The sequence below is a fragment of the Aethina tumida genome, chromosome 4 (assembly GCF_024364675.1).
Source record: "Aethina tumida isolate Nest 87 chromosome 4, icAetTumi1.1, whole genome shotgun sequence".
Classification (NCBI taxonomy): Eukaryota; Metazoa; Arthropoda; class Insecta; order Coleoptera; family Nitidulidae; genus Aethina; species Aethina tumida.
Genome location: NC_065438.1, coordinates 22434328 through 22459576, shown reverse-complemented (window position 1 = coordinate 22459576; position 25249 = coordinate 22434328). Strand labels below are relative to the sequence as shown.

At 39.7% G+C, this 25249-nt stretch overlaps 1 protein-coding gene across 1 annotated transcript; it reads left to right on the top strand.

Moving 5' to 3' along the window:
• Nucleotides 1-118: 118 nt before the first annotated feature.
• On the top strand, nt 119-25244 carry LOC109604362 (uncharacterized). The gene is made up of 26 exons (XM_049966748.1): nt 119-383; nt 441-947; nt 1013-1321; nt 1368-1703; nt 1762-2268; nt 2334-2642; nt 2689-3024; nt 3086-3394; nt 6435-6770; nt 7558-8001; nt 8060-8386; nt 8443-8826; nt 8877-9164; nt 9208-9666; nt 9721-10047; nt 10099-10368; nt 10419-10613; nt 10664-11005; nt 11057-13434; nt 13570-13713; nt 13764-14888; nt 14947-24249; nt 24306-24799; nt 24851-24908; nt 24964-25020; nt 25071-25244. Exons 2-26 carry the CDS (start codon nt 446-448, stop codon nt 25146-25148), a joined length of 19617 nt encoding a protein of 6538 aa, XP_049822705.1. The 5' UTR covers nt 119-383; nt 441-445; the 3' UTR covers nt 25149-25244.
• Nucleotides 25245-25249: the final 5 nt, after the last annotated feature.

Here is a 25249-nt window from a genome sequence, read left to right as displayed (position 1 = left end):
GGTAAAATTTATATACTTAAATATTATTTCTTATATAATCTTTCTAGATAAGAAAATACCTTGCGGAGGTATTTGTGGGTTACGAAAAAGGGGTTTAAAACCTGATGAAGTTCTTTTGGATAATTACGGTAAACCAGTTTTGGATCCAGATGGTGACTACATATTACTGGATCCACACGGAATAGCTAGGAGTCCAAGTGGACGACCATATTTTCTTGATGGCAATGGACAACTTATTATTGGGCCAGATGATAAACCAATTATAATTGGCGATGATGGAAAACCATTTACTTCCGATGGAAGACCAATTCTACTAGATGCATATGGTAAACCAATAACTGGAGAAGGCGGAATACCGATTGCTTTAAGAGGTCCATTTAAAGGTAATATCAAGTAATCAGTGTTAATGTGAGATGTACTTTACTTTATAATACATTCAGATTTTATGAAGCCTTATGGTTGGAAACCAGGTGATTTATTGTTTGATAAACATGGTAACCCTATTTTGGATAAAGACGGTAAAAACATTGTATTAGGACCAGATGGTATACCAAGAAATAAGGACGGACAGCCATATTTCCTGGATGATGAACAACAACCGATCATTGCATCAGATGGTAAACCCATATTGATTGGGGAAAATGGTAAACCTATAACTTCGGAAGGAAGACCGATCCTTATCGATGAAAACGGACGCCCAATCATTGGCCAAGATGGATTTCCAATTGCTTTAGGTTCAGCATCTATAACCAGGAGTCCAAGTGGACGACCATATTTTCTTGATGGCAACGGACAACTTATTATTGGGCCAGATGATAAACCTATTATAATTGGTGACAACGGAAAACCAGTAACTTCTGATGGAAGACCAATTCTAGTTGATGAACATAATAAACCAATAACTGGAGTAAACGGAATACCGATTGCTTTGGGACCACCACATAAAGGTAATATTCAAAGTAATAAGTGTATAACGGGAATGTACTTAAGATATATTTTATGATTTATATAGATTTTATTAAGCCTCATGGTAAAAAACTAGGTGATTTATTGTTTGATAAATATGGTAATCCTATTTTGGATAAAGACGGTAAAAACATTGTATTAGGACCGGACGGTATACCAAGAAATAAGGACGGACTGCCATATTTCCTGGATGATGATCAACAACCGATCATTGCATCAGATGGTAAACCCATATTGATTAATGAAAATGGAAAACCTGTCACTTCGGATGGAAGATCGATCCTTATCGATGAAAACGGACGCCCAATCATTGGCCACGATGGATTACCCATTGCTTTAGGGCCACCACTTGAAGGTAAAATTTACATACTTAAATATTATTTTTTATATAGTCTTTCTAGATAAGAAAATACCTTGCGGAGGTATTTGTGGGTTACGAAAAAGGGGTTTAAAACCTGATGAAGTTCTTTTGGATAATTACGGTAAACCAGTTCTGGATCCAGATGGTGACTACATATTACTGGATTCACACGGGATAGCCAGGAGTCCAAATGGACGACCGTATTTTCTTGATGGCAATGGACAACTTATTATTGGACCAGATACTAAACCTATTATAACTGGTAATGACGGAAAACCAGTTACATCCGATGAAAGACCAATTCTACTAGATGCATATGATAAACCAATAACTGGAGAAGGCGGAATACCGATTGCTTTAAGAGGTCCACTTAAAGGTAATATCAAAGTAATCAATATTAATGTGAGATGTACTTTACTTTATAATACATCCAGATTTTATGAAGCCTTATGGTAGGAAACCAGGTGATTTATTGTTTGATAAATATGGTAACCCTATTTTGGATAAAGACGGTAAAAACATTGTATTCGGATCGGACGGTATACCAAAAAATAAGGACGGACAGCCATATTTCCTTGATGATGAGCAACAACCGATCATTGCATCAGATGGTAAACCCATATTGATTGGGAAAAATGGAAAACCTGTAACTTCGGAAGGAATACCGATTCTTATCGATGAAAACGGACGCCCAATCATTGGCCAAGATGGATTTCCTATTGCTTTAGGTCCAACACCTATAACCAGGAGTCCAAGTGGACGACCATATTTTCTTGACGGCAACGGACAACTTATTATTGGGCCAGATGATAAACCTATTATAATTGGTGACAACGGAAAACCAGTAACTTCCGATGGGAGACCAATTCTAGTTGATGAACATAATAAACCAATAATTGGAGTAAATGGATTACCGATTGCTTTGGGACCACCACGTAAAGGTAATATTCAAAGTAATAAGTACATATCGGGAATGAATTTAAGATATATTTTATCATTTACCTAGATTTTATGAAGCCTCATGGTAGAAAACAAGGTGATTTATTGTTTGATAAATATGGTAACCCTATTTTGGATAAAGACGGTAAAAACATTGTATTTGGATCGGACGGTATACCAAGAAATAAGGACGGACTGCCATATTTCCTTGATGATGAACAACAACCAATTATTGCATCAGATGGTAAACCCATTTTAATTGGGGAAAATGGAAAACCTATAACTTCGGAGGGAAGACCGATCCTTATTGACGAAAGTGGACGCCCAATCATTGGCCGCGATGGATTACCAATTGTTTTAGGGCCACCATCTGGAGGTAAAATTTACATACTTAAATATTATTTCTTATATACTTTTTCTAGATAAGAAAATACCTTGTCGGGCTATTTGTGGGTTACATAAAGAAGGTTTAAAACCTGAAGAAGTTCTTTTGGATAATTACGGTCAACCAGTTTTGGATCCAGATGGTGAATATATATTGTTAGATCCATATGGAATAGCCAGAAGTCCAAGTGGGCAACCGTATTTTCTTGATGACAACGGTCAACTTATTATTGGACAAGATGATAAACCCATTGTACGTGGAGACGACGAAAAACCCATCAGTTCCGATGGGAGACCAATTTTGACTGATGCATATGGTAAACCAATAATTGGAGAAGACAGAAAACTGATTGTTTTGGGACCACCACCTAAAGGTATTATCCATAATAATAAGCGCATATCTAATATATAAAAAATACTTTACCATTTAAATAGATTCTATGAAGCTATTTGATAGAAAACCAGGTGACTTATTGCTCAATAAATATGGTAATCCTATTTTGGATGAAGACGGCAAAAATATTGCAATAGGACCAGATGGCATACCTAGAAATAAGGAGGGGCAGTCGTATTTCCTGGATGATGAACAACAACCGATGTTTACGTCAGATGGCAGACCCATATTGATTGGTGAAAATGGAAAACTTGTAACTTCGGAAGGAAGACCGATTCTTCTCGATGAAGACGGACGTCCATTCATTGGCTATAACGGATTACCAATTGCTTTAGGACCACCACCGAAAGGTAAAATTTACATACTTAATAATTTCATCTGATTTAATTTTTATAGATGAAAAAGTACCTTGTCGGGCTATTTGTGGGTTACATAAAGAAGGTTTAAACCCCGAAGAAGTTCTTTTGGATAATTACGGTCAACCAGTTTTGGATCCAGATGGTGAATATATATTGTTAGATCCATATGGAATAGCCAGAAGTCCAAGTGGGCAACCGTATTTTCTTGATGACAATGGTCAACTTATTATTGGACAAGATGATAAACCCATTGAACGTGGAGACGACGAAAAACCCATCAGTTCCGATGGAAGACCAATTTTGACTGATGCATATGGTAAACCAATAATTGGAGAAGACGGAAAAGCGATTGTTTTGGGTCCACCACCTAAAGGTATTATCCATAATAATAAGCGCATGTCTAATATATAACAAATATTTTACCATTTAAATAGATTCTATGAAGCCATTTGATAGAAAACCAGGTGACTTATTGCTCGATAAATATGGTAATCCTATTTTGGATGAAGACGGCAAAAATATTGTAATAGGACCAGATGGCATGCCTAGAAATAAGGAGGGGCAGTCGTATTTCCTGGATGATGAACAACAACCTATGTTTACATCAGATGGCAGACACATATTGATTGGTGAAAATGGAAAACTTGTTACTTCGAAAGGAAGACCGATTCTTCTTGATGAAGACGGACGTCCATTCATTGGCTATGACGGATTACCAATTGCTTTAGGACCACCACCGAAAGGTAAAATTTACATACTCAATAATTTTATCTGATTTAATTTTTATAGATGAAAAAGTACCTTGTCGGGCTATTTGTGGGTTACACAAAGAGGGTTTAAAACCCGAAGAAGTTCTTTTGGATAATTACGGTCAACCAGTTTTGGATCCAGATGGTGAATATATATTGTTAGATCCATATGGAATAGCCAGAAGTCCAAGTGGGCAACCGTATTTTCTTAATGATAATGGTCAACTTATTATTGGACAAAATGATAAACCCATTGTACGTGGAGACGACGGAAAACCCATCAGTTCCGATGGAAGACCAATTTTGACTGATGCATATGGTAAACCAATAACTGGAGAAGACGGGAAACCGATTGTTTTGGGACCATCACCTAAAGGTATAATAATAATAAGCGCATAACTAATATATAATAAATACTTTACCATTTAAATAGATTCTATGGAGCCATTTGATAGAAAACCAGGTGACTTATTACTCGATAAATATGGTAGTCCTATTTTGGATGAAGACGGCAAACATATAGTAATAGGACCAGATAACATACCTAGAAATCAGAACGGGCAGTCGTATTTCCTGGATGATGAACAACAACCGCTGTTTACATCAGATGGCAGACCCATATTGATTGATGAAAATGGAAAACTTGTAACTTCGGAAGGAAGACCGATTCTTCTCGATGAAGACGGACGTCCGTTTATTGGCTATGACGGATTACCAATTGCTTTAGGTCCACCACCGAAAGGTAAAATTTACATACTCAATAATTTTATCTGATTTAATTTTTATAGATGAAAAAGTACCTTGCCGGGCTATTTGTGGATTACATAGAGTGGGTTTAAAACCCGAAGAAGTTCTTTTGGATAATTACGGTCAACCAGTTTTGGATCCAGATGGTGAATATATATTGTTGGATCCATATGGCATAGCCAGAAGTCCAAGTGGGCGATCGTATTTTCTTGATGACAATGGTCAACTTATTATTGGACAAGATGATAAACCCATTGTACGTGGAGACGATGAAAAACCTATCAGTTCCGATGGGAGACCAATTTTGACTGATGCATATGGTAAACCAATAACTGGAGAAGATGGAAAACCGATTGTTTTGGGACCACCACCTAAAGGTATTATTTAATAAGCGCATATCTAATATATAACAAATACTTTACCATTTAAATAGATTCTTTGAAGCCGTTTGATAGAAAACCAGGTGACTTATTGCTCGATAAACATGGTAATCCTATTTTGGATGAAGACGGCAAAAATATTGTAATAGGACCAGATGGCATACCTAGAAATAAGAAGGGGCAGTCATATTTCCTGGATGATGAACAACAACCGATGTTTGCATCAGATGGAAGTCCCATATTGATTGGTGAAAATGGAAAACTTGTAACTTCGGAAGGAAGACCGATTCTTCTCGATGAAGACGGACGTCCATTCATTGGCTATGACGGATTACCAATTGCTTTAGGACCACCACCGAAAGGTAAAATTTACATACACAATAATTTTATCTGATTTAATTTTTATAGATAAAAAAGTATCTTGCCGGGCTATTTGTGGGTTACATAAAATGGGTTTAAAACCCGAAGAAGTTCTTTTGGATAATTACGGTCAACCAGTTTTGGATCCAGATGGTGAATATATATTGTTGGATCCATATGGCATAGCCAGAAGTCCAAGTGGGCGATCGTATTTTCTTGATGACAATGGTCAACTTATTATTGGACAAGATGATAAACCCATTGTACGTGGAGACGATGAAAAACCTATCAGTTCCGATGGGAGACCAATTTTGACTGATGCATATGGTAAACCAATAACTGGAGAAGATGGAAAACCGATTGTTTTGGAACCACCACCTAAAGGTATTATTTAATAAGCGCATATCTAATATATAACAAATACTTTACCATTTAAATAGATTCTTTGAAGCCGTTTGATAGAAAAGCAGGTGACTTATTGCTCGATAAACATGGTAATCCTATTTTGGATGAAGACGGCAAAAATATTGTAATAGGACCAGATGGCATACCTAGAAATAAGAAGGGGCAGTCATATTTCCTGGATGATGAACAACAACCGATGTTTGCATCAGATGGAAGTCCCATATTGATTGGTGAAAATGGAAAACTTGTAACTTCGGAAGGAAGACCGATTCTTCTCGATGAAGACGGACGTCCATTCATTGGCTATGACGGATTACCAATTGCTTTAGGACCACCACCGAAAGGTAAAATTTACATACACAATAATTTTATCTGATTTAATTTTTATAGATAAAAAAGTATCTTGCCGGGCTATTTGTGGGTTACATAAAATGGGTTTAAAACCCGAAGAAGTTCTTTTGGATAATTACGGTCAACCAGTTTTGGATCCAGATGGTGAATATATATTGTTGGATCCATATGGAATAGCCAGAAATCCAAGTGGGCAACCGTATTTTCTTGATGACAATGGTCAACTTATTATTGGACAAGATGATAAACCCATTGTACGTGGAAACGACGGAAAACCTAGCAGTTCCGATGGGAGACCAATTTTGACTAATGCATATGGTAAACCAATAATTGGAGAAGATGAAAAACCGATTGTTTTGGGACCACCACCTAAAGGTATAATTCATAATAAGTGCATATCTAATGTATAACAAATACTTTACCATTTAAGTAGATTCTATGAAGCCATATGATAGAAAACCAGGAGACTTATTACTCGATAAATATGGTAATCCTATTTTGGATGAAGACGGCAAAAATATTGTAATAGGACCAGATGGCATACCTAGAAATCAGGACAGGCAGTCATATTTAATGAATGATGAACAACAACCGATATTTGCATCAGATGGCAGACCCATATTGATTGGGGTTAATGGAAAACCTATAACTTCGGAAGGAAAACCGATTCTTATCGATGAAAACGGTCGCCCAGTCATTGGCTATGATGGATTACCACCTAAGGGTAAAATTTACATGCTCAAAAATTTTATTTGATATAGTTTTTCTAGATAAAAAAGTACCATGTCGAGCTATTTGTGCATTACATAAAGAGGATTTAAAACCTGAAGAAGTTCTTTTGGATAATTACGGTCAACCAGTTTTGGATCCACATGGTGAATATATATTGTTGGATCCATATGGAATAGCCAGAAGTCCAAGTGGGCGACCGTATTTTCTTGATGGCAATGGTCAACTTATTATTGGACAAGATGAGAAACCCATTGAACGTGGAGACGACGAAAAACCCATCAGTTCCGATGGGAGACCAATTTTGACTGATGCATATGATAAACCAATAACTGGAGAAGACGGGAAACCGATTGTGTTGGGACCACCACCTAAAGGTATTATTCATAATAATAAGCGCATGTCTAATATATAACAAATACCATTTAAGCAGATTCTATGAAGCCATATGATAGAAAACCAGGTGACTTATTGCTCGATAAATATGGTAATCCTATTTTGGATGAAGACGGCAAAAATATTGTAATAGGACCAGATGGCATATCTAGAAATCAGGACGGGCAGCCATATTTCCTGGATGATGGACAACAACCTATCATTGCATCAGATGGCAAACCCATATTGATTGGGAAAAATGGAAAACCTATGACATCAGAAGGAAGACCGATTTTAATCGATGAAAATGGACGTCCAATCATTGGCCATGATGGATTACCAATTGCTTTAGGGCCACCAACACATCCAGATGGTGAATATATATTGTTGGATTCAGATGGAATACCCAGAAGTCGATTATTTCTCGATAATTATGGACAACATGGTAAACCATATAAAAAACCTGCATCATCAGATGGTATGTCGACCTTTGATGAAAAAGGTAAGGCAAATGTGGAAGGAATTTATATACTACTATTTTAATTTATAAACGTTTATAGGAGGCTGGAAGCATTCTCAAGAATTGCCACGACAAATTCCGAAACCTGGTGATATCTTAATGGATAAATATGGCAATCCAATTTTAAATCCGGATGGTGGAAACATCTTCCTTGATTCAGATGGATTTCCTAGAAGCCCCAACGCGTGGCCGTATATGCTTGATGAAAACAGACAACTTATTAACGGACCAGATAATAAACCATTATTGATAGATGTAAATAGGAAACCAGTGACCTCAGATGGTAGACCTATTCTTCAAGATGAAAATGGAAAACCGATTCTTGGAGAAAATAATTTACCGATTGCGTTAGAGCAAGCCCCCAAAGGTTTCAAATGACAATTTCAAATTTATTTTGAATACATTATTTTGAATAATTTTTAGATGACGAACCACCAAGGAGGCATTCAAAACCTGGTGATATCCTATTGGACAGTTACGGCCACCCGATTTTAAGTCCGAAAGGTGCATATATTTTCTTAGATGGATGTGGCAGACCTAGATCTGACAAAGGGTGGCCGTACTTTCTCGATGGTGATGGACAACTTATCAATGGACCAGATGCTAAACCACTGCTGATCGGAGCAAATGGAAAACCTGTCACTTCAAGCGGAAGTCCAATTCAGCTAGATGAAAATTATAAACCGATATTTGGAGAAAATAATTTATTGGCTGATGTAGATAAAAATGGTCCAGATGGGCAACTATATTTACTTGATGAAGACGGAAATATTGTCAGGGCACCAGATGAAGAACTATTACTACTAGGTATTAAATAAATTATATTTAACGGTAATTAAAACTCTATTCTATTCTAGATGACACTGTTACAATTGTATTAGATAAGTACGGTATTCCAGTTTTGGATTTAGATGGTAATTATATACCAGTCGGGGCAGACGGTGTTCCTAGAAGTCCAGATGGACGACCCTACTTACTCGATGGTGTTGGACATCTTATTATTGGTCCCGATGGTAAACCATTAGTAATTACACGTTATGGCCAGCCAACAACCTCAGATGGTAGGCCAGTTCTTATGGATGAATATAATCAACCAGTCTTAGGTGCAGATGGGTTACCCATTGCTTTAGGTCCTATACCTAAAGGTAGTTATTTAATAGTAAATTAGTTGAAATGTAAAATAAATAGTTACAGATGTGGATAAACCTTGCCGTGCTCTTTGTGGTCTATATAAAGAAGGCTTAAAACCAGATGACGTTCTGTTGGACTTATTTGGTAACCCAGTTTTGGATCCATATGGAGAATATATTCTATTAGATGGGAATGGGAAACCTAGAAGTCCAGACGGAAGACAATTTTTACTAAATGAGAATGGCCAACTACTGAAGGGACCAAATGATAAACCTGTTGTGATTGGGAACGATGGAAAAACTGTAACTTATGATGGCAAACCAATTTCCATAGACGATGATGGAAAGACAATTCTTGATGTAGAAAATAAGGTACCAATTGTGTCAGGAACAACAGGTAGTAAACCAGAAGAGCTGGGAGTAAAGGACGAACCTAAAACTTCCAACCTGGATCAAACGAAACAACCGATGCTCGGTCATGATCGATTATCGAGTATACCAGAGCCTCCTCCTAAGAGTAACTAATAAACTAATAGATAATTAATTATAATCTACAAATTACTTTCTTTAGGACCTTGTAGGGGAATTTGTGCCTTAAGAAAAAAGGGTTTAAAACCAGATGACATTCTTTTGAATAAATTCGGCAAGCCAGTTTTGGATCCAGAAGGCGAATTTATAATTTTAGATCCAAATGGTAAACCCAGAAGTTCAGATGGGCGACCATATTATCTTGATAAAGATAAAAATCTTGTTAATGGGCCAGATGATAAGCCTATGTTAGTGGGATTAGATGGAAATCCAGTGACTTCTGATGGTATGCCAATCCTTTTGGATAAAAACAAGGCAGCAATATTTGGACAAGATGGAAAGCCAATAATTATAAAAACTTATCCTACGGGTAAGTTAGTATAACGCCTATTATTATTGATAACCCAAGTTTTAATTCTAGATAAGAGTTACGCCCCAGTTAATACTGATGAAGTCCAGGATGGTAGACCATATTTTCTCGATGAAGATAAAAACATTATTGATGGGCCGGATGGTAATCCTTTAATGTTAGGCTTGGGAGGAATTCCCGAGACTTTCGACGGTAAGCCAGTTCTTTTAAATGAATACGGGCGACCGATATTGGGAAGTGATGGGTTACCCATATTAAAATTATCTGAAAATGAAACAACATCGAGTGGTAAGCCCCGTCCTGCAAGTAACATACAAGACGGTAAGTTTCAAAAACCTTTTGCTTAACTGAACTGATGAATGTTATTAAAGGTAATCTGCCGATTTTGGGACCAAATGACCTGCCATTACAAACGAGAAATGGTAAGATTGTAACATCCGATGGTCGGCCCGTTTTACTAGGCCAAGATGGAAATCTTATCCTTGGGATTGATGGTAAACCTGTTGTCTTGTCGCCTAATGGGGGACGATTGATATTTGGCCCAGACGAAGAATACCATACCATAAGTAAAGTAACACCAATAAATAACACCCAAAATGCATTTTTCTTTTGGCAGGTGAAAACCCAACCCGCTCGGAACTGATTCAATTGGGTATCGTACCTGTTGTACTAGGTCCAAATGGAAGACCAATTCTCGGACCCGATGATAAACCTATAACCTTAGGTGATGGTGGCAGACCAGTGACTTCTTACGGTACTCCAGTACTGACGTTCCCAGACGGCGTTCCAATGTTAGGACCAAACGATAAACCAGTTTTTGTTGGACCTATTGGTTTACCAGTTACTTCAGATGGAAGGCCTGTTCTAATCGATCGGAATGGACAACCATTGCTTGATGATAATGGGAGGGTAATGATTGCGATGTCGTGTACGAATCCTTATGTAAAAGCTCTGGATGGTAAAGAAAGTCGTTTAACTAACGAAGAAATGATTAATATTATTTTATTAGTTGGCAGATTTACATACCCTACAAGAAGTACTGCTTCCATCCAACATTTATCTAGTCAGCAAGATCCGTCTAAAAGGCGGGAAGGAAAATCAACTGAAAATGACTTAAGACAAAATATGAGGGAAGAACCAAAATCTACTAAAGAGTTTGTCGAAAATCCTAAAGGAATTGCTAGATCACATCTGGAAGACATCAGAGAAAGAGATACGTCTGAAGACATTTCTGAAGTGGAAGAAGATGACATTCCAAAATCAATAACTGAGAGGATTTTCGAACGTAAGAAAGTACATGCTCTCTCAGCTTCAGCAAGCGATGAATTTTATAGTGCGGAAGATTACGGGCCAAACGATGTTCCTTTGGATAAAGGAATACCCCCCGGCAGATTAAAAACTGGCCAGAGTACATGTAAATTACATTCTAAACGAAGACCAGTATTGGTTGAAAAGAATGGCTACGGTCCAGAAGATTATGGACCGGATGATAAAATCAGAAATGTTGATACTGATGAAGATTCTACAATACTTATGGGAGGAACTTTAATTTGTGGGCGACAACCTCGTAAAAAGAAAAATAATGATAAGATTAAACATGAAACAAAATTGTCGATGGAAGATGTAAGCATTTCTTCACAAAAGAAACCACGTAGAAAAAGTAAAGACAAACAATTTGAAGAAAATGATATTGGGCCAATTTCTGAAGTTCAACGCAACAGAAAATGTCAGTTAGAAAGTCAAAAATTCCGTCGTGCACTGGATGAGTCTCAACATGATATTATTATGTCTTACGATAGACAACTAGTTAAACCAGCAGAAAAAAGTGATGATCAATGGGTTCATCAAGTTCGTCGAAGAGCAAAATCACCTCCAAAAAGCAGAGATGTTCAACGTATCCAAGATAGATCTGGACACGATATAATTATGTCTTATGATGGACAATTAGTAAAACCAGCTGAAAAAAGTGACGACCATTCAGTTCACCAAAATCACCGAAGGGCAAAATCACCTCCAAAAAGTAGAGATGTTCAACGTATCCAGGATAGATCTGGACACGATATAATTATGTCTTATGATGGACAATTAGTAAAACCAGCTGCAGCTGAAGAAAGTGACGACCATTCAGTTCACCAAAGTCACCGAAGGGCAAAATCACCTCCAAAAAGTAGAGATGTTCAACGCATCCAAGATATATCTGAACGCGATATAATAATGTCTTATGATAGACAATTAGTAAAACCAGCTGACGAAAGTGACGACCAATCAGTTTGTCAAGGTCACCGAAGGGTAAAATCACCTCCTAAGAGTAGAGATGTTCAACGCATCCAAGATAGATCTGAGCACGATATAATAATGTCTTATGATAGACAACTAGTGAAGCCAAAAGAAGAAAAGGATGTAAGTTCCTTTTGTGCAGCACACCGAAGTAAAAAACATCATTTAAAGGATATAGATTTACGACATACACCAGGGGAATCCCAACACGATATAATAATGTCATATGATAAGCAATTAGTAAAACCACAAGAAAAAATACATAAACGTCCATCTCATACCTCCCATCTTAGTAGAAAACAACCTTCAACGAGTCAAGATGCACACGATAACCAATTTGGAAAATCACCGAAAGACAATTCTGTGTCTGAACCTCGCCATATGACAAAACGACCTTCAAGCAACCAAATAACAAGTGGAAAACCGATTAAGAGTCACGACTTACAACACATTCCAAGTGAATCGCAGCAAGACGTAAGAGTTTTCGATGAAAAGCTGGAAGAAAAACACGACAGATCAGCTAGCGTGTCTCAAGAGACTAAAAGACGTCGATCATCAAAGTGCCCGGCCGTTTGTCCTACAGGAGTGCACCGCAAAGTGAGAAATGAAACACCTCCTGGCGATCGCAGACATCTGTACAAGAAGAAGAGAAAAGACCAAGACGAATTGGACGACAAGTCCAAGACTGAATCAACTTGCAACAAGTCCAAAGACAACCCGTGCAAATGCAAAGCTAAAGACATCAAAGAGCGAGTGTGTACGTGCAAGCCTCAAGAGAAGACCTTATCCAAAGATATTCTATCGGCAATAGTGAGTAGGGCGAGGAAAAGGTCGGCACAGTTAGCTGCTATGTCTGGTGGCGTCTTCGTACCACCAGCCACAACCGAAACCGTCGTCAAGTCGGAATTCTCCGTGACTTTGGTAGAAAAACTGACCATGGCGGATGGCCAATGCGTCTCGCACACCGAGGACTTCGTACATAAGACGGAGAAGACCTGCACCACAATCATGTCACCCAGGCGGATGGACTACACCGACGACGATGAAACAAAAGAAGCACTTCAAGAGAAGGACGTGATCATCGATAAGCTGAACTCAGAACTAAAAAAGGTAATCTATTTTTTATTATATTTATGATTGGGGATGGTTTGATTGTGTGTCAAAATGACAAGTTTTTACGATCCGCTTTACGTGAGTATTTAATTTGAACTCACAGAAAATGACCAATGTTGTTCCATTCCATAGGTCAAGGAAGCTTTCTACGAAGAACAGTGCAAAGTTACAAAACAAACTCTAAGTCAATTGGATAACCTCAAAAGTCTAGTGCAGCAAAGAAATGATTTAAAAACTAAATTGGAGCGTTCACGCCATGATCTGAAGAAGCTTCAGGTGAGTTCGCCCGACTCCAGTCAACATCTAAATTAAGGAAAACATTCCAGGATGTTCCACCAGAAGCAGAACATCTAAAAAATATATCCGATGAATACTATATTCCCTTTGCTTTGGAACACACCACCAGCGATGACATCCACGTGTTAGAAAACGAAATCGAGGTAATGAAAGCCTGCCCACTGACGCCAGCTTTGGAGGCTGAAATCATGAAGAAAGAATTGGAGGTGCTCAAGAAGTACTGCGCCAAAATGTCCACCGTACAAAATGAAAATCAACGCCTAAAAAAGGACTTGAATAACATCAGCACCCAGTTAAAGGTGGCCAATAACACTCTAAACGAACTGGGCGTCACTGACCCCGAAAACGCCTTCCAAATAGACCTGTTACAGGAAAAACTAAAAACCTACCACGAGATTCAATGTGAAAGAAACAATCTGAAACGCATGAACAGCATACTAGAATCGGAGCTACAACAAAATCGCACGCAACTGGAGGAATCGCAAGGGTTACGAGTCCAAGCCGACTTCGTTAGCAAGGTGGTGGAAGAAAGGTTCCAGCTTCGCAAAAAGGTCGGGGAATTGCACCAAATTGAGCAAGAGGTCGCCGAATTGAGAAGAAGGGCAAACCAAGTGGACGACCTGGAACACCAGCTCTACGTCGCGGCCAAATCCAACGAGCTGTTTGAAGATCAATTGGGCCAGATGCGTCGCGAACTCGACGACAAATGTTGCGAAATCAAAACGTACAAGGAACAAGAACAGAAGCTCCGCGATCAGATCAAGAGTATAGAAATGGAGAAATCCAAACTAGAGTCGGTTGTTCACGAAGCTGAGATGCTTCGATTGGAGAAAGTGACCTTGGAACGCAACATTGAGAATCTAAGTCGCATTAACAACGACTACGAGGAAATGTGTTCGAAGATGGAATGCATGGAGAGCCTCAAACTGGAGGCGGACATGTACAGGGAAGGTATGAGGAAGCTGGAGGAGGTGACCCAAGAGAACGAGTATCTTAGACAAGAGGCCGAACGAATTAACATGATCCAAGAAGAAAAGGATGAGTTGAGTGACCAAGTGATGCAAATGGAGCAGTCGATCAATTGCCAGGAATGCGAGATCAAACGGCTGGTGTGTTATATCGACAACTACTCCAAAGCTCAGGCCCAGAAACAGGTAAGCATTAGTTTTAAGATTTAGTTTTCAGATGGTGAACGTTGTGTTATTGTTGCAGAAAAATCTGAATGATCAGCTAGACTCTGTGAAGCAGCAATTGGACAAAAAGAATAAACAAATTGATGGTCTAAACAAAGAGATGAGCAAAATGTCCATGAAACTAGAAAAAGAATCAATGAGCAGCACCATACTGCAAGAATTGGACGAAGCACGCTCAGAGAACTCCAGAATACAAGAAGAACTCAAGACGACCTCCAATCAATGTTTGAGTCTTAATGAAGAACTGGAAAACACTCGTCGAAGGTACAAGGACTTGGAAGAGGAGATCAAATCTATTAATATGGAGAAAAGTGACACAATGAAAAACGTGGAGTCGGAAAATACTTTATTGCGCAAAGAAATGCAGGCACTTCAGCTGGAGAATAGTAAGAGGGACTGCTTGATAAAAGAAATGGAGAAAGAGATTTCTAAATTGACGATGACATTGAAGGACAACGGTGATCTAACATCACATTATGAAATGGAATTTAAGAAGTACCAGGATGTAATAGATGAACACGAAACCATAATTTCATTCCTACACATGTGTTTAGAAGATAGGAATGCTCTGATAACAGGGTTGGACAGTGAGATGTACAACATTCGTGCAATGTATGAATATGGGTGCAACTGCTTAGCGACTATCCAAGAGGAATTAGAAAGGACTAAGCGAGAGAAAAATGAGCTGGAGAAGATGATGGGAGACGGAGGTAAACTAGAATTAGACAGTAAGTACTTAGAAGCTTTACAGCGGGCACAAAGCTGCGTGAAATCAATGTCCACAGCTTTAGATACACGTTACCAGCAGTGGGGGAAAATAAAGGAGAACTTAGAAAATTCCCCACAGAAAAATACCACTCAGAAAACAACCAACAGTGACTACAGATGCCGATGTTCCAATAAACCAGTCACCCAAACAAAAATATTCCAGGATTCAAACGATAAATCCAGCATTAGTTCGATGGGAGACATGGAAAATGAGTGTTCGAGCTCGGAAAGCTCAGAAGGCAGCTGCGATTGCAATGAAGCAGACCCTTGCATCTGTTGCAAATGCGAAGGTACCTGTTCGTGTAGCTTTTCCGAAGACGGCATCTGCGAGTGTTGCAAGTGCAGCTCGTCCGAAAGCGTCATCGAATCTAGCAGTACTACTAGTAGTTTGGAGAAGGACAAACCTCGAAGAGTGCCGTGTCCTAAACTGGCAAAGGATGCGCAAATGCAAACTAAGGGTGAACCCAAAGACAAGAGTACCGGTCGAGGTAGTACGAAAACTGATAAACCTGGTGGTGAACAAAAAGATGACGAATATCGTGCGACAAGTAAGCGGGAGTCGAAAGACAAATACAGAAAGGATGAATTTGAAAAGATTACTCTTGAAAAGCATCCTGCTAAACAATATATAGATTTGTCTAAAGGAAAACGAATTGTGTGCGGTGGCAAAGACCAAATTTGTCCAAAAATGACTAAAGCAACTGAAACACCAAAAGAAACAACGGTTTGTGGAAAAGATCAGGTCTGTCCGAAGTTTGGCAAACCTGCTGGAAGGCCAAAATATGACGCTGATGGTATTCATCCGATAATAGAAGAATCTGATGATGAGAAAATTGATAAAATTCATGTAAAGAGTTTGGACACATTCAAAGATTCGAAAGGCGGAAGTAGAGACCAAGTATTTCCAAAAACTAGGAGTGCTGAGGAGCCTATGGAGGAATATGAAGTTATAAAGGGAAGTTCGTCAGCCTTCAAAAAAACACATAGTGTAACACCTATGATCAGGTCACTTAGGGAGCCACTTAAAGATGATCCTGATACAACTGGGAAAAGAAATAAACAATCAAATGATGTGATTTGTGGAAAAGATGGTCAAATCTGTCCAAAAACTACCCACCCTGTAACTCATATAGATGCAAGCACCGAATGTGGCAGAGAAGGTCAAGTCTGCCCAAAAACTGGCCAAGCTGGTTATGAATATGATAAATATGATAAACCAAGCAGTTCCAAAAGGTATACAGATACAAGCGACGTATGTGGCAAAGACAGCCACATTTGTCCTGTAACTGGCGAACCTAGTTACAGAAGATTCAAAGATTTTATCCAAGACACAGCAACCAGTTCCAAAATGTACATCGATGAAAGCACCGTATGCGGAAAAGACAGTCATATATGTCCAGTGACTGGCCAACCTGGTGTAGTAACCGATCGGCCAGGTAGAGGTCTTGATAAATTGGCAAGTGATGGAAAGAAAGTCCCAGACAGTATGAAAACTGTTGATGATACATTATTGTGTTCTAGTACCATTTATGACGAAACATCGGCAGAACGAATTGACAGATATTTACCAGGCGAAGAACCCACAATGCTTCTCCTAGACGATACAGGAAGACTGATATCACCAGCGGAAGCCGATAAATATTTACCAGGGCAACAAATCAGTAAGCCGGTTGTAGATGGCATAGGAAGTCCATTAACTCATTCAGTAAGAATTTACGGACCTCCAATAGCAGATTTTGGTAGATCTTTAGCAGCACAACCACCCACAATGCTTCCTCTAGATGAAGAAGGAAGACCAATATCACCAGCGGAAGCTGATAAATATTTACCAGGGCAACAAATCGGTAAGCCTCCTGTAGATGATACAGGAAGGCCGTTAACTCAACCAGCAGTAACTGATGGACCTTCAATAGGAGGTTTTGGTAGATCTCTAGCAGCACAACCACCTCCAATACTTCCTCTAGATGATAAAGGGAGACCGATATCACCAGCGGAAGCCGATAAATATTTACCAGGATACCAAGCCGGAAAGCTGCCTTTAGACGATACTGGAATACCATTATCTCAACCAGCGAGAACTGATACACCTTCATTAGGAGGTTTTGGTAGATCTTTAGCAGCACAACCACCTCCAATGCTTCCTCTAGATGATAAAGGGAGACCGATATCACCAGCGGAAGCCGATAAATATTTACCAGGATACCAAGCCGGAAAGCTGCCTTTAGACGATACTGGAATACCATTATCTCAACCAGCGAGAACTGATACACCTTCATTAGGAGGTTTTGGTAGATCTTTAGCAGCACAATCACCTCCAATGCTTCCTCTAGATGATAAAGGGAGACCGATATCACCAGCGGAAGCCGATAAATATTTACCAGGATACCAAGCCGGAAAGCTGCCTTTAGACGATACTGGAATGCCATTATCTCAACCAGCGAGAACTGATACACCTTCATTAGGAGGTTTTGGTAGGTCTTTAGCAGAACAACCACCGCCAATGCTTCCCCTAGATGATAAAGGGAGACCGATATCACCAGCGGAAGTCGATAAATATTTACCAGGATACCAAGCCGGAAAGCTACCTGTAGACGATACTGGAATGCCATTATCTCAACCAGCGAGAATTGATACACCTTCATTAGGAGGTTTTGGTAGATCTTTAGCAGCACAACCACCACCAGTGCTTCCTCTAGATGATAAAGGGAGACCGATATTACCAGCAGAAGCCGGTATATATTCACCGGGGCAACAAGCCGGAGTGTTGCCTGTAGACGCTGCTGGAATTCCATTAACTCAACAAGCGAGAACTGATGGTCTTCCACCAAGAGATGTCGATGGAACTTTGCCAGAGCAACAAACCAGAATGCTTCCTCTAGATGATACAGGAAGACCAATATCACAGGCAGAAGCCGATAAATATTCACCGTGGCAACAAGCCGGAAAGATTCCTGTACACGATACTGGAACACCATTAACTCAAGCAGCGAGAACTGATGGATCTGCACCAAGAGATGTCGATAGAACTTTACCAGAGCAACAAACCAGAATGCTTCCTCTAGATGATACAGGAAGACCAATATCACAGGCGGAAACCGATAAATATTCACCGTGGCAACAAGCCGGAAAGATTCCTGTAGACGATACTGGAACACCATTAATTCAAGCAGCGAGAACTGATGGACCTCCACCAAGAAGTGTCGACAGATATTTGCCAGAGCAACAAACAAGAATGCTTCCTTTAGATGATACAGGAAGACCGATACCACAGGCGGAAGCCGATAAATATTTACCGGGGCAACAAGTTGGAAAGCTTCCTGTAGACGCTGCTGGAATACCATTAACTCAAGCAGCGAGAACTGATGGACCTCCACCAAGAGATGTCGATAGAACTTTGCCGGAGCAACAAACCAGAATGCTTCCTCTAGATGATACAGGAAGACCGATACCACAGGCGGAAGCCGATAAATATTTACCTGGGCAACAAGCCGGAAAGCTTCCTGTAGACGCTGCTGGAATACCATTAACTCAACAAGCGAGAACTGATGGTTTTCCACCAAGAGATGTCGATAGAACTTTGCCAGAGCAACAAACCAGAATGCTTCCTTTAGATGATACAGGAAGACCAATACCACAGGCAGAAGCCGATAAATATTTACCTGGGCAACAAGCCGGAAAGATTCCTGTAGACGCTACTGGAATACCATTAACTCAACAAGCAAGAACTGATGGATTTCCACCAAGAGGTGTCGATAGAATTTTGCCAGAACAACAAACCAGAATGCTTCCTCTAGATGATACAGGAAGACCGATATCACCAGCGGACGTCGATAAATATTCACCCGGACAGCAACCTGGAAGACCAAGAACTGACGAACCTTCAGCAGGTGCCGATAGAGCTATACCAGAGCAGCTTACCCGAAAACTTCCTTCAGATGACATCGACCGCACAACTTCGTATCCGCCAGAGTTGAGATTGGAAGATAAAGAAATGAAGGATTTAAAAGAAAAAGAACTTTGTATATGCAATGAAATACTTGAAAATAGACAGGACTGTCTTCGTTTAAATGAGCTAGTGAAGGATCTAGAAGATCAGTTAAGAAAAGTGAAAAGTGTCGATCCTTTTTCAGCTAAACAAGTTGACTTAATGAAGGAAAATGAAAAACTTAAAAAAGAGCTGGAGAAAACGCAAGATGTAGCTGTAGGTCAATCACCTATGAAAGATGGTATACCAACCAAACAGCAAACATACGATACAAATTTGGACGACCTGAAGAAGCAATTAGTCCAAGCAGATAAAGAGAAGGAGCAGATAGACAGAGGTGCACTAACAGCATTAAAAGACTATCCAAAGAATGAGAAGGATTTGGTGAACGAATTGGAAAATATGAAGAAACAACTGCTAGATATGCAAAAAGAAAATGAAAAATTGAATTTGAGACAGATGCCAGAATCACAGTTGATAACAGAGTTAGAAAAACTAAAGAAAGCTCAGGACGAATGTTTAAAGAGAGAGGCTCAACTTGAAGATATGGCAGCTAAAAAGCAAGACTATCCGAAAGGTGACAAAGATTTGGTAAATGAACTGGAGAGTATGAGGAAAAAAATGGCGGAAATGGAAAAAGAAAAAGAAAAAATAAATCTAGCTCAATTACCACAATCAAAATTAATAGATGAGTTAGAGAAAATAAAAAAGGAACGAGACCAATCTAAAGATGAAGCGGAGCAGCTGCGCCATGAAATCCTATTTCCCGCGGACGGTCCAAAGCCAGATTCCAAATTATTGGATGAGTTTGAAAGACTGAAGAAAGAACGTGATCAATCTAAAGCTGAGGCGGAGCAATTGCGTAAAGAGAAACTGCTCTCACCGGAAGGGCAAAAACTAGATGCCAACTTACTAAATGAATTAGAAAAACTAAGGAATGAAAGAGATAAATATATGCCTGAAGCTGAGAGAGCGGCAACAGGTAAACCAACAGCGGTGGACGGTCAAAAGCCAGATACCCATCTGCTGGAAGAATTAGACAAACTGAAGAAAGAACGTGATCAACTTAAGGCTGAAGCGGAACAATCGCGAAAAGATAAACTACTCTTACCTGAAGGCCAAAAACCTGATACTAATTTATTAAATGAGTTAGAGAAACTGAAGAAAGAACGTGATAAATACATGGCCGAAGCTGAGCGCTTAGCATCTGGTAAACCATTGAGTGCAGATGGCCAAAAACTAGATTCTGCTGAGAGACCAGCAACAGGTAAACCGACAGCGATTCAAACTGAAGCAGAACAAGTACCTAAAGACAAGCTTCTCTCACCTGAAGGCCAAAAACCAGATACTAATTTATTAAATGAATTAGAGAAGCTTAAGAAGGAACGTGATAAGTACATGGCCGAAGCTGAGCGTTTAGCATCTAGTAAAAGTGTAAGTGCGGACGGCCAAAAACCAGATTCCAAATTATTAGACGAGTTGGAGAAACTGAAAAGTGAACGCGATCAATGTAAGGCTGAAATAGAACAGCTGCGGAAAGGCGATGGTCGAAAACCGGACGAATTAGAAAAACTGAAGAAAGAAGCAGCAAGTAAGCCAACGGATGATCAAAAAACGTTTACTAACTTGTTGGACGATTTGGAGAAGCTGAAGAAAGAACGTGATCAAATTAAGGCTGAAGCGGAACAATTACGCAAAGAGAAACCTGGAGCTGTGGATAGTCAAAAAGCAGACCCAAACTTATTAGCTGAATTGGAGAAGTTGAAACAGGAACGTGACAAACTATCGGCAGAAGCTCAGCGACTAGCAACAAGCAAGCCAACGGATGATCAAAAAACCATCAACAACTTATTGAACGATTTGGAGAAGCTGAAGAAAGAACGTGACCAAAGTAAGGCTGAGGCGGATCAGTTACGCAAAGAAAAGCCGGAAGCAGTGGATAGTCAAAAGGCAGACGCAAACTTGTTAGCTGAATTGGAGAAACTGAAACAGGAACGTGATAAACTATCAGCGGAAGCTCAGCGATTAACAGCAACTAAGCCAACGGATGATCAAAAAACGTTGAACAGCTTAATGAACGATTTGGAGAAGCTAAAGAAAGAACGTGATCAAAGTAAGGCTGAGGCAGATCAGTTACGAAAAGAAAAACCGGAAGCAGCTGAAATGGTGAAGTTAAAACAGGAACGTGATAAATTAGTGGCGGAATCTCAGCGACAACCAACAAGTAAGCCAACGGATGATCAAAAAACATACGCCAACTTATTGGACGATTTAGAGAAGCTGAAGAAAGAACGTGACCAAATTAAGGCTGAAGCCGAACAATTACGCAAAGAGAAACCGGTAGCTGCAGACAGTAAGAAACCAGACACAAACTTATTGGCTGAATTGGAGAAGCTGAAACAGGAACGTGACAAGTTAATGGCTGAAGCACAACGATTAGCTACAGGCAAACCAGCCGATGGCCAAAAACCAGATTCAAATTTGTTGAACGAATTGGAGAAACTGAAGAAAGAGCGAGATGAATGTTTCAAAAATGAACAAAACTTAAAAAAACAAGTTGGAGAATTGGAGAAAGATAACAAAAGGCTTGCAACTGAACAAAAGATAATCGAGAAGTCTGTAACGAATCTCAAAGGTAAATTAGAGAAGGTATCGGCCACCAAGATCACAGAAACTGCGTCTAAATTGAAGTTGTTAAAGGAACTGGAAGACCTGAAAAAGAAACTGGCCAATCAACAGGTGGAAAATGTTAAGCTTAAAACAGATTTGGACACAAGCAGCGTCAAAGGTATGGATTACGAAGACGACAATGCCAAACTGAAAGAGCAGTTAAAGAAATTGGAGGGAGAGAACAAAAATCTTAAGACCCTAAACGAAAAAGCGGCCGACGAGAATGCGAAGCTTAAGAAGGACGTGATGGCTGGAGACAAACCTGTAAAAGATGTGGACGGTCCAATTAAAGAAAACCAAACCTTGAAAGCTAAACTGGCTGATTTGGAAGCTGAACTATCTAAACTAAGAAAACAGCCAGAATTATCTCCAGCAGCCGCAGCAGCAGCAGCAGCGGCGGCAATCCCTCAAGATGATTTGAAGAAGAGGTTAGCTGAACTCGAGGCACAGAATGCCAAATTGAAGAAGGATTTGGAATACGCTCAAGGTGATGTAAAATCCGCCACAACTGGTATGAATTTGATAACTAAGGAGAATGATCAACTTAAGAAAAGATTGGCGGAACTCGAAGCTGCGCTGGATAAGGCTCGTACAACTGGAGGAGAAAAAGTACCAGAGGGAGCAGTTAAACCCGGTGGACCAGCCAAACCTGACGTACCAACGAAACCAGATGCAGCAGCGAAACCTGAAGTACCAACGAAAGCAGATGTAGCAGCCAAACCGGATTCAGCAGTCAAACAGGAGAATGAAAAATTGAATAAGGAATTAAAAGAATTGATGGCTGAACTGGAGAAGCTTAAGAAGGAGTGTGATGTTACTAAATTGGAAGCAGCGAAAAGTGACAAGGTGACCGCACCAGGTACAGAAGTTGATGGGTTGACCAAAGAATTGGCCAGCTTGAAAAATGATAATGACAGATTAAAAAGGGAGTTGGAGAACCTCAAAAACAGTATGAATAAAAACATGTCAGATTCGGAGAAGGCCAAAAATGACGCTGAGAACAAGGTCAAACAGTTATTGGATGAAATCGAAAAGCTTAAAAACGAATGTAATATTACAATTGCCGGTTTGAAAGAGTCCTTTGAAAGGGATGCTCAAAATTTGAGAGAGAAGAACAATCGAAGTATTAACAAGCTGCAGCAAGCCCAGCATGAAAGCTTCAAGGATTTGACCAACACCTACGAAACCGACATTAAAAAAATGCAATACGAGTTAAAGCTGTTGCGTCAACAAAACGAACAATCAGAAAATGACAAAGCTAAATTGAAAAACGTCATGGAAGAGCAAAGCAGAAAGAGCTTGGACATCAAACGCAAAGTGGAACAGGTGGAGGAGGTGATGAAGCTTGAGAGGGAAAAGAGCAGAAATTTGGAGAACCAAATCAAAGAGGAGCGCAGAAGAAGCGAAACTCTCGCCAGCGTTATTACAAAAGAGAAAAAGGAGAAAAGGGAGATGGAACTGAAAATGAAAGAGGAGGCGATGCGGAATGAGGTACTGAAAGAAAAGTTCTTCGAGGAAAGAGAGAAGAGCATGGGTTTGGCCGACACCATATCCCAGTTGAAGTATACGGCTTACGCAACGATCACAATAAGGGACTACGACCAAAAGTCGGAGCCACTAATGCAGAAAAAGGTCGAGTCTGCCGACAAGGCGATCAACGAGGACAGATCATTGGCTTCGCTGCTGCATGGAAAGCATTCGAAAGGTTCGCAGGAGGCGAGGTCTCAAACCAGGAGAAAGTCTAAGGACGATGAAGGTTTGGAACAGCGGGACAACTTGGAGAAGAAAAGGATGGCCTCGCAAACTGACAGAAGTGCTGCTGGTGACAAGAGTAGCGGTATTAGCAGAAGTCAACCTTCCACCACCCAGACTGACTACATGGAAGCAGGAGAACGACCCGTAACTAATAAAATCATTAACATCTAATCCACCAAACATAAAATTATTTTTTGCAGGAGAGAGGATCTACACCGGTGCCAGATGTGATAACCATAACAGCTCCGTACGATAAACTGTGTCGTCCAAGACATTGTTGCACGTGTAAAACTTCGAAATGCGTCTGCAATACAATCCTGAAAAACACTTTACACAAGGCAGAAAAGGATGGGCTTCAGTCGCTGAACTTCAAAGAGCTTCAAAATTTGTCAATGAAAATTACTGACGCCATGTCCAAACTGAGCAACCTTCCATGCAAAGAACAAAAAAAGAACACCCTTCTTCAGGACGAGGATATTTTCAAGTCAATCGACAAGCAGAGCCTGATTCAAAGGGTGAACGCTTTAGAACAGGACCTGTTGAAAAAGGAATACGATTCTAACCTTAAAATCGAGGAGCTTCAAGGTTCCATCAAGTTGGAACGGGAGAAACTAGAAACGCTCAAGAACATTCTGGCGAAGGAGATCAAGAAGAACAGATGCCTTGTCCAGAAAATGGATTCACAAGTGTTGGAGTAAGTAATTTTAAATTTTTTAGTTTGTGCTGTTAATTTTAAGAATTTCAGCGCTTCAAAATGCACTGAAGAGCACGAACCACGTAGAAGGTCTCAGTCATTAACGCCGGTAAATTGCCATATTGTATTTTTTCCAAAAATGTTTTTTTAATGACCTTTTATAGGGTATTACATGTAAGAGGCAGGATGTCAAAAAGAGATTGGACGTGGATCTGTTAAACGTAAGTCCAAAATTGTTGGAAGTTGATTATCTTAACCACAGTTATTGCAGGAAGCAAGGTTTAACGAAATTCTTAGGTCTCGAAGGCAAGAAAGACCCAAATGCAGCAAATCCGGACGAAGATTCTGAGAAAAGTTTTCATCATTACATTTCCATCTTGTATTGTTATTGTAACGGTATTGAAAATACCATGTCTTTGGAATAATAAAATTATTAAAAGAAAAACCTAT

Coding starts and splice junctions, on each gene's coding strand:
- LOC109604362 (XM_049966748.1), top strand. CDS start 446: ATGAAGCCTTATGGTTGGAAACCAGGTGATTTATTGTTTGATAAACAT. Junction 3,395..6,434: donor TTTAGGACCACCACCGAAAG/GTAAAATTTACA, acceptor TAATTTTTATAG/ATAAAAAAGTATCTTGCCGG. Junction 13,714..13,763: donor ATGATCTGAAGAAGCTTCAG/GTGAGTTCGCCC, acceptor AAAACATTCCAG/GATGTTCCACCAGAAGCAGA.